At 36.4% G+C, this 17,291-nt stretch overlaps 1 protein-coding gene across 1 annotated transcript in view; it reads right to left on the reverse strand.

Moving 5' to 3' along the window:
* Window positions 1–813: 813 nt before the first annotated feature.
* Window positions 814–17,291, reverse strand: part of Sntg1 (syntrophin gamma 1) — a 302,539-nt gene continuing 286,061 nt past the window's right edge. Inside the window, exon 17 of the mRNA XM_035438749.1 lies at window positions 814–972. Coding sequence (XP_035294640.1) covers window positions 814–972 — 159 coding nt within the window. The remainder of the gene's footprint in view (window positions 973–17,291) is intronic.

Genomic DNA, 17,291 nt, shown 5'->3' on the forward strand with positions numbered 1-17,291 from the left:
GGGTCATTTAAAGTTATGAAAGTTTAATTTGTTCATAAATCTCATTAAGCAACATAAAAGAAAAATGTGTTTAAATGAAGAAGAGGAGAGTCATGAATATTTTAACCATTCATGACTAATACCATTTTCAAATATAAAATATTTTAGTAACATTCTCCTAAGAAGAAATGTCTAGTTTCCTAGTTTTTTTTAATCACCTAGTTTTTTTTTAAGGACCATGTAATTGCCTTTATTTATTTTGCAGAATATTTAAAATCAGGTAAACACAACTGGAGTACTCATGTGGAGCCATAGGGTGGAAATCTAGGGAGTAACTCATGTGAGTGAGTTGTTACTTCTGTCTTTCAGTTATTTATTTATTTTTAAATATTTTTTACATGCTACCTGTCCTGCTTTCATTTTTTAAACTTTATTTATACTCATAATACAACGATAGAACATTGGTTTGTGATCTGACCTACTATGCATTTGTCATACAAAATAATCTAAAATAGAGAAATAACCATTTAATTGGTATTTTTATTTATAGGTAGTTCACAATTCTGTGTTATTTACGCACTTTACACCAATAATTCATCACCATACATGGTGATAGCTGTGTCCTGATAAATATCAGAAGAGAAAGAATGGGCTCCTCTGCCCATCGAGGGTCAATGGTAGATGCCTGCTAGGGTAAGATAGGCTGCTGATACCTCCTGACCTTTCATGTGCTGCAGTTGCAGTCTTACTCCACTGTTGACTTGGTGACAGCATGGTCTCTCCAGGATGAAAGTGAGGAGTGACCCTGAAGACTGTCAGGCAGAACTGAAGATGTCAAGCCATGTGCTTTGCTTTGCTTGTAGGAACAGAGCTGCCAGCAGCAGAAGCAGCAGCCTGATTACCTAAAAATAGAGGGTCTAAACAAGCTACTTTGGCAGCAAAAAATGAATGAATACAGTGAAGAACAGCAAATAAATTTGAAAATTCCAACTCCTGGAAGGAAAAAAGAAATAAATAGATCAGAGAAAAATGAATTTCTTCACAAAATTGTCAACAAGTTGTCATTTTTATGTGTAACAAATATTTGGAATCAAGGTTATATAATATATGAAAATACAGTACACATTCAAGGCTATATGGTATTAGAACAGAATTCTATCAGATTTTCAATGAAGTGTTTAATGGCAATAACTCTCTAATTATTCTACAAAATAGAAAAAGAAGGGTCATTGCTAAAGTTATTTTATAAGGCCACAGTTATCTTCATGCCCAAATGCAATAAAACTCAAACAAGAAAGAGAACTATAAAATCAATTTACAGTTTGAACAAAGATGAAGAAACACCTTATAAAATACTTATAAACCAAATTCAAGAATATTTCAAAATGATCATGCCCCATAACAAAGTAGGCTTCATCCTAGAGATGCAGGGATAGTTCAATATATGAAAATCAGGAAATAAAATTCATCCTATAAAAAACTGAAAGGATAAAGTAACACCTGATCATAACTTTGGCAAAATCCAATATGACTTCATGATGAAATCCTTCAGAGATTAGGGGTACAATGCACATACCTACACATAACAAAGGCATTTTACAACAAGTCTATAGCCAATATCAGATTAAATGGAGAGAAACCCAAATAAATTTATCAAAAATACTGAACAAGTCAATGTTGTCCTCTTTCTCCATACGTGCTCAAGTTTTAGCTAGAGCAAAAAGACAACAAAAGGCGATCAAACAGATAAAAATCAATAAGGATATGAAAGTTTATATAAGTGACCTGAAAAATTCTATCAGGGAACTCCTACAGATGATAAAATCCTCCAGCAAACTGGCAGTGTAAAGATTAATTAAAAAATCAGTAGCCCTAATATATACAGACAGTAAATGGACTGACAAAGAAATCAGAGAAACATCATCCTTTACAATTGCCACAAACAACATAAAATATCTTGGGGTTACTCTAACCAAGCAAGTGAAAGACCTGTATAACAAGAACTTTGAGACTTTTAAAGAAAGAAATTAAAGAAGATACCAGAAAATGGATGATCTACGATGCTCTTGGATAGGTGGGATCAACAATTAAAAATAGTAATCTTGCCAAAAGAAATCTATAGATTCAATGCAATCCCCATCAAAATCCAGTACAATTCTTCACAGATCTTTAAAGAAAAATACTCAACTTTCTATGAAAAAACAAAAGTCCCAGGATAGCCAAAACAACTCTGTACAATAAAGGAACTTCCAGAGGTATCACCATTCCTGACTTCCAGCTCTATTATAGAGCTATAGTCCTAAAAACAGCTTGGTATTGGCACAAAAATCGACAGGTAGACCAATGAAATTGAATTGAAAACTGGGATATTAACCCACACATCTACAAACACCTGATTTTTTACAAAGAAGCTAAAATTATATAATGGAAAAAAGAAAGCATCTTCAACAAATGGTGCTGCCATAACTGAATGCTAACATGTAGAAGATTGAAGATAGATCCATATCTATCACCATGCACAAAATTTAAAACCAAATGGATCAAAGACCTCAACATAAATTCAGCCACACTGAACCTCCTAGAAGAGAAGGTAGGTGTAACCCTCAAACAAATTGGTACAGGAGACTGCTTTCTGAACATAACAGCAGTAGCACAAACATTGAGATCGACAATTAATAAATGGGACCTCCTGAAACTGAGAAGCTTCTGTAAGGCAAAGGACACAGTCAACAAGACAAAACGCCAGCCCAAGGAATGGGAAAAGATATTCACCAACCCCACATCTGACAGAGGGCTGATTTCCAAAATATACAAAGAACTCAAGAAGCTAGTATTCAAAACACCAAATAATCCAATTAAAAAGTGGGGTGCAGAACTAAATAGACAATTCTCAGTAGAGGAATCTAAAATGGCTGAATGACATCCTTCAGGGAAATGCAGCTCAAAACAAATCAGAAATACCATCTTACTCCTGTCAGAATGGCTAAAATCAGAAACACCAATGCCAGTTTATGCTGAATAGGATGTGGAGAAAGGGGAACACTCCTCCACTTCTGGTGGGAGTGCAAACTTGTACAGCTATTTTGGAAATCAGTATGGTGATTCCTCAGGAAAATGGGTATCAGTCTACCTCAAGATCCAGCAGTTCCACTCTTAGGCATATGACCAAAGGATGCACAAATATACAATAAGGACATCTGTTCAACTATGTTCATAGCAGCATTATTTGTAATAGCTAGAACCCAAAAGCAACCTAAATGCCCCTCAACTGAAGAATGGATGGAGAAAATGTGGTACATTTACACAATGGAGTACTACTCAGCAGAAAAAAACTAAGGGATATTGAAATTCACAGACAAATGGATGGAGCTAGAAGAACCTCTCTTAAGTGAGGACAATCATGGATACTTACTCATATATGGATATTATATTTTGAGCAAAGGATTACCAGCCTACAATCCACACCTCCAGAGAAGCTAGGAAACAAGGATGATCCTAAGAGCAACATACAGGGTCCCTTGGAGAAGGGAAAATTGCAAGATCTTCTGAGCAAATTGGGAGCACAGGGGCAGGGGAGGGGCGAGGTGAGAGGGAGTTAGGAGATCGATAAGGGGAGGGGAGATGAGGACGTGAGGGAACAGGAAGACAGAGTCAGGGGAAGAATACCTTAATAGAGAGAGCCATTATAGATTTAAAGAGAAATGTGGCACTAGGGAATTGTACAGATAACCATAAGAATGACCCCAAATAAGAATCTAAGCAACCTTAAATGCCTTTCCCCTATATTGAGATTGGCTACCGTAAATGCCATCCTAGAGCCTTCATCCAGGAGCTGATGGAAGTGGAAGTAGAGACCCACAGCTCAACACTGAGCCAATCTCCTAGAATTCAGTTGTAGAGGGGGAGAAGGGATGAACAAAGGGGTCAAGAGCAGGCTTAGAAAACCCACAGAAACATCTGACCTGAACAAGGGGGAGCTCATGGTCCCCAGAATGACAGCTGGGAAACCAGGCCCCCTTAACATGGTTGTCAGTTAGGAGGCTCAAGCAGTCTATGGGGCCTCTGGTAGTGGAACAGAATTTGTCTCTAGTTTTTGAGCCCATTCACTACATAGGGCTATTCTCTCAACCTGGACACATGGGGGCGAGCCTGGGATCTGCCCCAAATGATGTGACAGACTTTGATGATCCCATTGGAAGACCTCACCCTCCTTGGAGAGTAGAAGAGGAATGGGATGAGGTGTTGGTGGGGAGCATGGGTGGATAGGAATGAGAGGGAACCTGGATTGTTATGTAAAATAAGATTGCATCTCATTTAAATAAAAAATCTAGAGGAAAAAATCGATAAGGAAGAAATCCAAGTATTCTTTTTTTAAATGATATGATAGTAAAATAAAAAACCCTAAACATTCCATCAGAAATGCTACAGCTGATAAACATGTTCGTTAAAGCGACTGGATACAAGTGAAGTAAAAAAGAAAATCAGTAGCTCTCCTCAGACATGGACTGAGAAAGAAATCAAGAAACAACAACTTCATCATAGCCTCAAATAATATAAAATATCACTGGGTAACTACAACCCAGAAAGTGAGAGATTTCTATGATAAAACAAGTCTTTAAGGAAAGAAATTAAAGAAGATATTGTAAGATGGAAAGATCTTCCATGCTCATGGATCAGTAGGATTTACATATTAGAAATGGCCATCATATCAAAAGCAGTCACTCTATGTAGTCATTGTAGTCACCATCAAAATTTTAAAACAATTCTATACATGTCTTGAAAGGATGATTTTCTTCTTTGTATGTAAAAAAAACCAGGAACACCAAAACAATCCTCGACAAGAAAATAAGTTTTGTAGGTATCACCATCCCCAATTTTAAGTTCTACTACAGTGCTATGGTAACAAGAATTGCATGTTATTGGCATAGAAACAGACACATTGATCAATGGAATTTAATTAAAGACCCAGAGAGAAACCTAAACACATAATCACACCAAATTTTTGATAAAGAAGCCATTAATACACGCTTTAAAAATGATAGCATCTTCATCAAATAGTGATGCTTAAAATGGAGAATGAATATCTGCATGTTGAAGAATGCAAGATCCATATTCATCACACTGCTAAAAAATCAAGTCCAAATGGATCAACGACCTCAACACAAACCAGATACACTTGATAAAAGAGAAATTGTATAATAGCCTTAAAATTATTGGCGGAGGAGACAACATTCTGAATAGGACACTGAAAACATAGGCACTAAAATCAATAAATAATTAGTGGGACCTCTTGAAATGAAAAGCTAGAAGGCAGAGGACAGCATCAATTGGACAACAGAATGGGAAAAGATGTTTACCAACTCCACCACTGAAAGAGGACTAATATCCAAAATATATAGTGAACCCAAGAAATTAGATATTGAAATCTAATTCAATGAAAAAAATAGGTATACAGATCAAAACAGAAAATTCTCAATCTTAATTGGCTGTAACTTGAGTTTTATTGGCCCAGCTAGGTCCCGCTGCCCTTCTCTGCACCAAAGGAGAACACAGATGCTTTATTTGAAACTATTGGCTATTGGCTATGGTTTCTTATTGCCTAGCTCTGACTTAATTATTAACTCATTTCTATCAATCTAAGTATTTCCATGTGGTCTTGGCTTACCGGGAATGCTGGACCTGCAATTCGTTTGCCTGCTACATCTCTGCAGAGAAGAGAGAAGTGTGCAATTTCCTGTTTGTCCCTGCTTATATACTGATTCTGCCCAGCTATGTATGTCACTTCCTGCCTGTCTGTACAGACCTCTATGGTTAGCCAGGGGCAATTTCTGCCCAGCTATGTCACTTCCTGGGATCACATGACAACTCCTCTCTGCCTATACTTCCCATAATCCTCCTTCTCTCCCAGTCCTACCTAGCATCCTGCCTGGCCAATCAGTGTTTTATTCATCAACCAATAAGACAAACATACACAGAAGAACATTCCCCATCAAGTGGCTAAGAAACTTTAAAAGAAATGTTTAACATCCTTAGCTGTCATGGAAATACAAATCAAAATTACTTTGAGATTCCATCTTATAAATGTCATTATAGCTATGATCCATACCACAATGATAGGTCATGACTGTGAGGATTTACAGCAAGAGGAACATGCCCCCATTGCTGGCTGGAGTCCATGTCACTGTGGAAACATAAATCATGGTAACTCTGCCTATTCTCAAATGAGAATTTCCTGCTTACCCCTGATACAACAAAAATCAAGAAGTTAAAGATTTACTAACTAGGCATACCTTGCCCCAAAGACGAAAAGCAGACAATGAAGAGAAATTATGGATCCAAATCCAGATCCTGAAGCCAAGAAGGCCACAAGTTCATTAAATAAGTATAGAATAATACCCATGTTTAGTGGCTTACTGAAAGAATGGCAAGATCTGGAATGTCTGGCAGGTAGAAGATTCTGTTAAGAAGATAGACTAGCTTGATTCCCCTCTGCCATATACAAGAGCATATATTGAAGGAATCATAATGGAATAGTATAGTGGAAACAGTATAAGATGTTAGGACCTTCTCTTTTGGTAACATATGAGAACAGGCCCTTACAAGACTAAGGTACAAAGGAACACAATTAGGAAACAGCTCAATGGTTATTATGCTACATGGTACAAATGCTGTATCATGCCTCCTGAGGAATGAAAATTGCTCTTATTGTTTTCTTTCTCAGAGATAAGTGTCTGACACCTACTTCCCACAAGGTTTGGGACTGTGCAGGTGGAAGTATAAGAGGATACCTGGTGGGGTTACTAAAGCTTGGAGAACAAGAGACATTTAGATTCTGCTAAACTTACTGCTTTTTGATTAAAAATGCTGTAATAAAGTCGATGACCAGTTCTCACTGTTTTCAGTATTGCTTGTTGTTAAGCTACAATGTAGTTACAGAGCATATAAATTATAGCCAATTTTCAATAAACAGGCAACCATCTTGATTCATCCTCAGATCTTGTCAGTCTCCAACTTTTGCTGACTCCACATCTCTTATTTGAGACCTGAACGCTGCTGGAGCTCTGATATACTATGGTAATGGTGGCACAGAACTTGTGGGAGTAGTGAGCCAATGACTAATTTGGCTTAAGGTCTACACCATGAGAAAGAACCCAGACTTGCTTGGATAACCAAGAACCAGAGACTAGATAGTTCAAAAACTTAGTGTAATACCAAACTCTACTGGTCAAACAAACAAACAAACAAACAAACAAACAAACAATAAAATGATTCCTGATGATTTTCTGCTCTACACATAGATCAGTGCCTTATCCAGTCATCATCAGAGAGGCTTCCTCTGACAGCAGATGGTAATAGGCTGGCACACAATTTCATCACACAAATCAGATAATAAGAATATAAATTCATGAATCACTTTTGTCTGGAATTTACCATTTACTGCTTTTGGACCACTAATGCCTATAGGTTAATAAAATCATAGAACATGCAAACATGGATAAGAGGTTTCATATTATATGAAAATATTGCTTGTATGACATGCTTGAGGACTTTAACATGCAGACTGTAGTATGACTTCTAATAGGATAGGTCTCACTAATAAAAACCCAGAGTCAGATATCAGGGTACATGCTGAAAGATCAGAGAAGTGAAACAGATAGAGAGACTTTTTACCTATACTGATTGAAATATCAACCAGATGGGTGATCTGTCTCTAGGATGCCTAAGACTCAGTGCAATGAGCTCTGGTATCCTCCCACCTTATATGCCTCTCTCTGCCCAGCCATATCACTCCCGTATGCACGTCCATAGTGTTGGGATAGAAGTCGTGTGATTTCAAGTGCTGGGATTCAATCTCATGTAGACTAGCATGCCTTAAAATCACAGATAGATGTCTGCCCCTGACTAGCAAGTGCTGGGATTAAAGGTGTGTGCTATCACTGCCTGTCCCCTAGGGCTAAGTAGTGCCAAGCTCTGATATTCAGGCAAGTTTTATTTATTAAAGCACAAATAAAATATCAACACATTTCCTCTTTGTTGTCCAGTATTAAAAGGTTATAACTAATATAAGAAAATCTATGTACAATAAGTCCAATAATTATATACAATATATTCAGGCAATAAATATACCAATAATGCCTAGTAAATTTGCATTTGACCAATTCAGAGAAAATACTCAATATCTATACTATTTTGGTAAATCTAAAATGTTGTACCTAATTAACTTTCTATTATAATTGGCATTATCAAAACTATGTATGTGATGTGATTATGAATTTGTGAATGTGGACAAAAGGAACCACTTAAATTGCCTTGGATATGACTAAGGGAATACTTAAATTGCTTCAGATAGTGTTAAAAAGCTACCAAAATTGCCTTAAACAAAGAGCATCCAATCAATCAGTCAAGGTCTTAACAAGAAAAGATTGGCTATTTGAGCCCTCAGAGCCAGTGGGTGGAAAAATAGCAAAAGCCTATAGAATTGACTTAAGAGCAAAAAGAAAGCTATACAGCTGATTCTATAGGGTTTAACAAAGGAGAGGATACAAAAACCCTCCTAAATTTTTATTGGTTAAAGAAGAAAATAAAAAATAGAAGTTAATACATGATTTAATAAAAGGTTTTTGAGAAAAAGCCTCAAAACAGCTGCACATATTAGACCCCCCCCCCTGCACCTGGAATGTAGATCCAAATTAGGCCGTGTCAGCTAAGATGCAAATGAGGCTTTGTCTGCTAGTGAGAGCTTCACAGGTGGGAGTAGAAAAGACTGCTCAGAAACTTTAAATAATTTTCAAAAATTGTTTGGGATATATGTTGTATTCTAAAGAAATTAAGGCTTAAAAGATAGGAATTAGAAAGGATAGTTTACAAGCTTTGAGTGATTTTTTAGAAGTTGTTAAAAATACTTAATGGTTAAGTCCCTTTTGGGGGGGATCTAGTAATGATTTAAAACCTTTCAATGAGATTCTAAAAGGAGATGATGGTCTCAATTCACCTAGACTGTTAACTAAAAATGGGTAGACAAATTCTTCTACTGTTAGAGAATCTAATCCAACACCAACAGATGTTATGTTAAGAGTAAAAAACCATGGAAAGCTTACATTGTCTTCCCAGCAAAAATGTAAAATCCTTACTTTGCTGTATGGAGTCTAGATGATATTTTGACAGAGAACCAAATATGATTCATGTTACTTATGTGAACCAACAAGTTGATTGATTGTTTCAAAATAGTGATTCCTTGGGCAATTATTTTTGCTAAGCTTTCAGGGAAAATTGATAATCAGTTTGCAGCTTATAGGCTGTTATAGTTTATGCTAATGCATCCTTTTATATTCACAAAAATTGTAAAAAGCAGTCCTGTAAAAAATGCTATGTTAGTTTTTTTATTGATGGCTCCTCTAATGGGAGAGCAGCTTATGTTATTTATGGAAAGAAATAAGTGGAGCAGATGACTCTGGCTTAAGCTCAAATAGTTGAATTATGAGCTATTGCAATGGTCTTTCAGCTCCTTGCAAATGATTCATTTAATTTGTATATTGATAGTCATTATGTCTTTAAGGATCTTCAGGTGATAGAGACAGTTCTGTGCATATGAACCATTAATGATCAGTTTAGAATATTTGAGCAAATTCAAAATGCAATTCACCTAAGAAAATTGCCATGATTTGTGGGTCATATAAGAGCCCATTTGAACCTTCCTGGCCCACTGGCTGAAGGGAAGGAATCTGCAGATAAGTTAACAAACTGGTCACTTTGTCCCAGGTAGAAAGAGTGCGGCAGTCTCATAACTTTCATCATCAGAATAGCAGAAGTCTAAGAAAGCAGTTTGACTTAATCAGAGAGACTAATCACCAAATTGTCAAACAGTATGAGGTGTACCCACAATATTTACCTGTGGCTAATTTAGGTCTACTTAGTAATCATTTATGGCAAATGGATGTTACTCATATTGCAAAGTTTGGCAAGTTAAAATATATACACATGGTAGTTGATAGATATTCAGGTTGGCTAAACATATGATAAGTAATTGTTTAAAATGTTTTTTTTGCTTACATGGGAGTTCCAAAAGTAATAAAAAACAGACAATAGATCTGGATATTACAATAAGGCATTTCAGTTATTTTGAACTCAATGGAAAAATTATCAAAACAGATATTCCTTATAATCCTCCAGGACAAGGAATTGTGGAGCATACTCATAGCTCCTTAAAAACACAGTTTCTAAGATTAAGAAGGGGGAGAAATATCCCTAGTCTCCACATGATGCATTAAATCATACACTCTTCATTTTAAATTTTGAAAATATGGAGGCCAGTGAGCAATCTGCTGCAGACAGATTCTGGCATAATGAAACTTGAGCAAATTTTGCTCAGGTCAAATGGAGAGATCCATGCACCAGACAATGGCAGGGATCAGGCCCCGTAATAATCTGGGGTCAAGGGCTTATCTGTGTTTTCTCACAGGAGGAGAACGAGGTGTGTTGGCTACTGGAACAGTTGGTCAGATACATGGAGCAGAGAAAAATCAGACCCAAGACCTCAGGAGACTGTCTGAACCAGCTCCAGTGAAACCAGCTGAACCAGTGTTCCTGATCCACGATGCTGTCTGATCTACAGATCTTCCAGAGTTCCAGTTTCTCAACAGGCTGGCTACATCCACCTCCCTGGACCTGGGAGTGCTCATTCTGGAGTTGACAAAGAACCAGATGATAAACAACTGGCCTTCTACCACAACTTGAGGTACAGAACTGTTTTTCCAGGTTTTCCCATTGATGAAAAAGGACCCATTTAGAAAAACTGGACACTGGTATAAACCATAGTGAGTGGCAGAAGCCCCTTCTCAATGCTTGGACGAGACAGGAACTAAAGTTAACATTCAAAGACTGTGATATAGCAAACCAGTTTCAGAATTTTACAGCCAACAGAGCATTGGACTTTAGACAAGAAAAAGAAAGATTCACATGTCATTGAACTCTAGACAGAAGAAAAAAGAAAAAAGTATAGGATTGTGGAATTGTTCACACTCCACACAATATGAGAACATTTTACTGTCTTCTTGATTACATTGTAACTTATCCTAATGTATGCTCATACTAAAATTGTTAATGCTTGAAACCTTTGCTGTATATGCTATGCAAATATTTATGGAAACAAGAAGTCAGGGTTCATTCTAACAGGAATGAAACATGTAATTTACAAGCCTTAGGGTAAAAGTGTGTTTAGTAGGGCAAACTTAGGTCTTGTCTTTACCAGAGGCACTGGAGACATTCCCATGCCAGCTTTAAAAGGCCGTTTTAATTCTTTTATACTGCTCCTTTTTTACAGGAGACTGCTTGCAGTCATGAGAGCGCAGATGTCACTTCCTGGTGAGCTTCCAGGTTCAGGAGCATTTGGAGTTGGACTGTGCCCCACCCGCCTTAACTTTCTTTGTTACAGAGACTGGTTGGTCACAGACAGGGAAGGTTTTTCTTGCCTCCAGAGAACCTAAGACAGAACACACATGATAGAATGCATGATTTGATGACAGATAACTCTGGTAGGTTGAAGAAGGCAACCTAACCCAGGCATAGACATCTGTCCTGTTGCAGAAGCACAGGTTTCTTTTGATTAATTTTAGAAAGGGAAATTGTGGGAGACAAAAAATGATCAATTATAAAGTTTCTTAGGACTGATACAAGCTGGGTCATGACACACCACATTCTTAAAGAAAACATTAAATAGCAATCAAACCCCACACACTAATAGTGGGAGACTTTAATACCACACTCTCCCTAGTGAACAGGCCTGCTAGACAGAGGATTAACTGACAAATAAGGGATCTGACAGATGTTATGACTCACATGCTCTTAAGTGACCCCCAAACTCTACCCAGGAACTCCTATGGCTGATAATGAGCTTCAGCAATGTGGCGGGATACAAGATTAGCTCAAAAAATCTTTAGCTCTCCTATATAAAAATGATAAAGGGACTGAGAAAGAAGTCAGAGAAACATCATTGTTTACAATAGCAACAAATATAAAATATCTTGGGGTAACTAATGAAACAGGGAAAGACCTGTATGATAAGAACTTTAACTCCCTAAAGAAAGAAATTGAAGAAGTTGTAAGAAAATGAAAAGAACTCCCATGCTCTTGGATAGGTAGTATCACCATAATAAAAATGGCATTCCTACCAAGAGCAATTTACAGATTTACTTCAATCCCCATAAAAATATCAACACAATTCTGATCAGACCTTAAAAGAACAATTCTCAAATTCATATGGAAAAGCAAAAAACAAGAATAGTTAAAACAGTCATGTTCAATAAAGCATCATTACCCCTGACTTCAAACTCTTCTATAGAGCCATAGTAATAAAAACAGCTTGGTATTGGCATAAAAACAGAAAGGTAAATCAATGGATTCAAATCGAAGACCCTGACATTAACCTACATACCCAAGAACAACTAATGTTTGACAAAGAAGCCAAAATGGTACAACAGAAAAAGGAACGTATCTGAGGGGGTGGCATCAGGGGGAATGGGAGGAAGGGTGTGTGGGAGAACTCTGGTTGCAATAGAATGTAAAATGACATTTAAAAGAATAAGAGGGAGAAGGGATTGACATGTGAAGCAAGCTTGTTCCTAATTTGAACTAAAAAAAATAATTATATTACAAAAAAGAATGTAAACTCCATGTGGAATTTCTTCAATATCCTTCATGTCTGACACAGATTGGTGCTTTCAGGAGCAGACATGTCTCCTTGTCATAAAAAGAACTGTGTGTCATTTAAAAATCCTAAATGCCATATTCTGTAGATCTCTGAAGAAGACATGTCAATCTAAAATATATCTCTGTTTTATGTTGAAAACATACCTAATATACTGTAAGTTTGATTTTAATAGGTGACTAACTACTAACCTACATTTGTTACCCTAAATGGTGTATAATGATAATTTTCAATTACTAGAAATTTACATCATATTGTTAAATGTGCTGTATATGTACCGTATCTTGAACAAGATTAAAAATGTATATACAGTATGTTTTAACAGAAAAAACCCTTAAATTTGTATCAATATACAAAGATCAATATCAGTGTAAAATACTTAAAACTAGTAGTTGCTCTTTTGGTTTAAACATAAATTCAATAATCTACCTTTTTATACTATTTCTATATTCCTACTTTTTCTCTTCAGAATAGATTCAATAATCTACCCTTGCATCCTGTCATATCTATGCCCCCCTTTTTTCTTTTCTAAACAAGAACCCTGAAACTAAATTCCTTTGTTTAGTTTTTTTTTCCTGACCATTATTAATAACAACTTGGAACCAACTACTGTAAATGATGACAAATATCCATAGCCCCTTGAACTAGCAAAAAACCACTCATTCCACCTCTGAGGAATGTGGATACCATGCTCTTAAATTTACTTCCTGATATCTCTGGGCCATGGCAACTTTAGAGGATCCCAGAAGAAAAGTTTGGGTTAGTTGTCAAACCCTGGGAGAGGTAGATGTATCATTTGTTGCCTGTTTCCTGCATAATGGGAAAGTGTAGGGCTTGTCTTGAATCCTGGCTACAGTAATCGCTGTGGCTGGATAATCTCAGAGAGACCTCAAAATTGTCCTGAGCAGTTTGTTGTCCAAAGCTGATAAGTTTTTCAGCTTAGTAGTGTTATCATATTCCTGATGGAATCATCAATGTGGGACTCCATCACCCTTTTGGAGACTGCAAAGGTCATTAGGAGGCATGGTCATGGTTCACTGCAGAAACATGATAGACACTCAAACCTGAAATCATGTAAGGAAGCTAGATGAAGCCTTTTTCTAGGACTAGTTAGTACTCTATATGATGTTAATATCATGAAAAACTTTAATATGTAAAATATATTGTACTAATATATTAACATTATTATTATTAATATATTAATGCTAATATATTAATCTTATAATTTTGAGATAATATTTATATGTTAAGAAACACTTTAAAGAGTCAAAATAAAATCAAAGGATTATGAGATTAGTGACAATAAAACAAACCCTAAATTTTTGTTTTCCTTTTGTCCCATATCAAGTGGCCCTTCCAACATGAGACAGAGATTTTGAACTTTACTTAAACAAGCATGTTAGTTTAGGAAAGAAGAGAAGCATGTTCCAACTCCAAAGTCAGCTGTAATATTTAATTGAACTGGGACTACAAAAAGACCACTTGCATTATATATCTGTAGAGAATAGCAGAAACAAACATTTTGGAAGATTTATGAAATTCCATCCTGTTGAAAATGTGACTTATCAATAGGCCAACTTACTCTTTTATTTGGGACGTTTTATTTCTGGATAATTTGTTCTTTTATTGAGATGCCCCAGTTGTAGAGTAGTCTTTAGATTCCACAGCTAGATATCTTCATTCTTCCGAAAAGACAAAGAAAAATCCTTCCCCAAGCCTAAATTTGGGGAGTTTCATTTTTTGACATGTTATATTTATCAAATATGAAGCATTTGTTAGTCATATAAGTTAGCTTATATCAATGGTCATGCTGTTTGATGAGCTATCATCTCTTCTAATAAAAAGGTGTTTCCTTTTCAAATCTAATCTTTATCAATTTGATGGTATCCATAGCTTTTCTTCTCCTATGGAAACAAAAGCAAAACCCCCTCCCCAATGTAACACATACCCTTGTATCCATTCTGAAGTCTTACATCTTTAAAGTATACCTGCTGATTTAATTATGTAGTTTTTTTCTATTATCCAGTGTCTCTCTGCAACTGTTATTTCTTTGTAATTAGCATTTAGAAAATTCAAAGTTAATGAAACATTATGCCATGTATTTCTTGGGGTCCTTTTTTTTTTCTACCCATTTCTGTTTATTTAGCATATCTTTTAGTGTGGCATGAAAAATAAAAGACCCAGAGACAGATATTGGACTTCAAGATGAAGATAAGGATTACAGAGTAGCGGGCCACTAGATCTTACCACTACCTCAGACTGCATGGGCTTACCCTGCTGCCTTTCAGCATAGCTGGAGAATGAATTCTCTATTCTTAGTGTGGCTGGAGAATCAATGCCCTATACTGATCTTTGCTCCTGTTTTGTATACCTCTCCAGTGCTGGGATTAAAGGCATGAGCTTAGTCTTTGTAAGAAATCCAAAGAGGCTTCCTTTGGGCCCTGTATAACTTTAGTCAATGATTCAATTTTCTTTCTTACTTCCCCAGTTCTGTCCCAAGCATTCCAAGCTGATGAGTGGCATAAAGCCCAGGTGTGTTCTTCATATAGAGATTGGCTTTGTTTATCAGCATAATGTCACTCTCTACCAGGTCTTCCATTGTAGTTGAGGACCAGACCTCAAGACTGCTGTAACCAATTCTATCCAGTCTTAGGGGATAATTCTATTACAAGTTGACCATGAGAGTAACATCTGGTTCACAAAAGGTGATTGCATGCCATATGAGACTACAGCTTCCTTGGATCTCCTTAAACCCAACATTTCCACAGGTGTCCATTTAATTCTTGCATAGCCTTGGAGATGTGTATCATTTGGCACTTGATCCCATAAGGTGACTGGATAATTTAAAGTTGGTTGTTTCAAAATCTTAGGACAATCCTCTCTAAACTTATAATGCAATGCTGAAATTTATTCTCCATTAAAATACTCTGTCTGGGTATGAATATCTCTATGATCTGTTTTATTAAGGTTTTTTAAAACTAGTAGCTTAGCACTCACATTAACCAAGATTTTAGTGATAAAAAGTAATAATTTTTATTATTATTAAATTTATTATTAAATTATATTATTATTATTTTTATTAAAACTGATCATTTTTCTAATTGACATTACATAAGTTCCATGCAAATTAGTTATCCTCTCACTTAATTGTTCCATTTTCAAACCATCCAGTGTATCATCAAACAGAAATGCAAATGCAAATCCTTCCATTGTAATAGTGCTTCATATTTTTTAATATGGGGTAACTCTCTCTCTCTCTCTCTCTCTCTCTCTCTCTCTCTCTCTCATTAATGAATTTCCCCTTTAAGAATTACCAATTGTCTCACCAAATCTTCTGAAGAAGTTGGTGGATCCTAAGGATGTTTAGCACATCTGAGGAGAGAATACAGGTGGTGAACAGACTTTTTTAGGACAGTTGTGGCTGCAAGCTTGTAACTGTGAGTTGAGGGTGGCAGCCTGAGGAGATGGGGTATAGGGAAAGCCTAAAACCTGCAGGGGAGAGGGAGCTGACTCCCTAAAAAATGCACAGGAGATTGTGCAGAAGAAGGTCCCACATGTGGTGGGACCTGCCTGAAGGCTGAGCCAGCCAGGCTAGGGTGGGAAAGTTGTGCTGGCACATTTGGAGCCCTAGTGGCTCTAGAGTTTGGGGCCCATGGACTTATGTTTCAGAGAGGTTGCCTCCCATTTTCTGGGCTAAAGTTTTGTGCCACCACTGCCTGGCCTATATGGCTAACTGGTGGCTAGCTCTGCACTCTGATTTTCAAGTGATCTTTATTTGTTAAAGCACAAACAAAATGTCACTGCAGCAGATAACTATTGAAAATTATTACTTGGATAAAGTGAATTATGGGATCTAATACAGAGGGCATATTTCTGTACCACTCAATACACTCCACTCTTTAGTAATGTTGACACAGACAGTGATGAATACTGGGAAAATCACAAGTTCTCCATGATATACCTGCCCTTATATGTGACAGAATTATCTGTCTTTGTGAGTTCTAACAGTATGTGTGAGTTCTAACAGTGTATTGTCTCTTTGTACATTAGATTTCAGGAAACATGACAACAATCTTGATTTCAAGATACTCACAAGGAAAACAAATTTAGTAATTGTATGAGATTTTACTCCATGGAAACTAAGTAAGTTTTGGGGGACCTGTCCAACAACTCTATGGTTTTTCTTGTAAACTAATACCCTGATTAGCCAGAACTGTCCTGTGAAGCTTAATGATGCTTTAAAAACATTGGGGAGATTTATTAGGCTTGTAGTTAATAAAGTAAGGATGCATGACTTTGTGGTTTTAGAGAGAAAAAGTCCAGTGAAATTTTTCCATAGTGGTATTATTCTCACACAGCTCAAAACAAAACAAAGAAACAAAGCACATTCAGGTCATTACAGATCCTAATAAATTCTCTTAAATAGTTCTGAAAATTTTTACAACTCAAGTGTTAAACACTATCCACAGATTTTAGTAAAATGACATATAAATTAGTTGACTAATGTCTCCAATCAAGTGTGCTTCCTTCATGTTTACAAATAACATCTATTAAAATGTATTTGGCCTTGGGCACATATGAATATATAATTAAATTTGTTTTATTACAT

This window comes from Cricetulus griseus, chromosome 2 (assembly GCF_003668045.3).
Source record: "Cricetulus griseus strain 17A/GY chromosome 2, alternate assembly CriGri-PICRH-1.0, whole genome shotgun sequence".
Classification (NCBI taxonomy): Eukaryota; Metazoa; Chordata; class Mammalia; order Rodentia; family Cricetidae; genus Cricetulus; species Cricetulus griseus.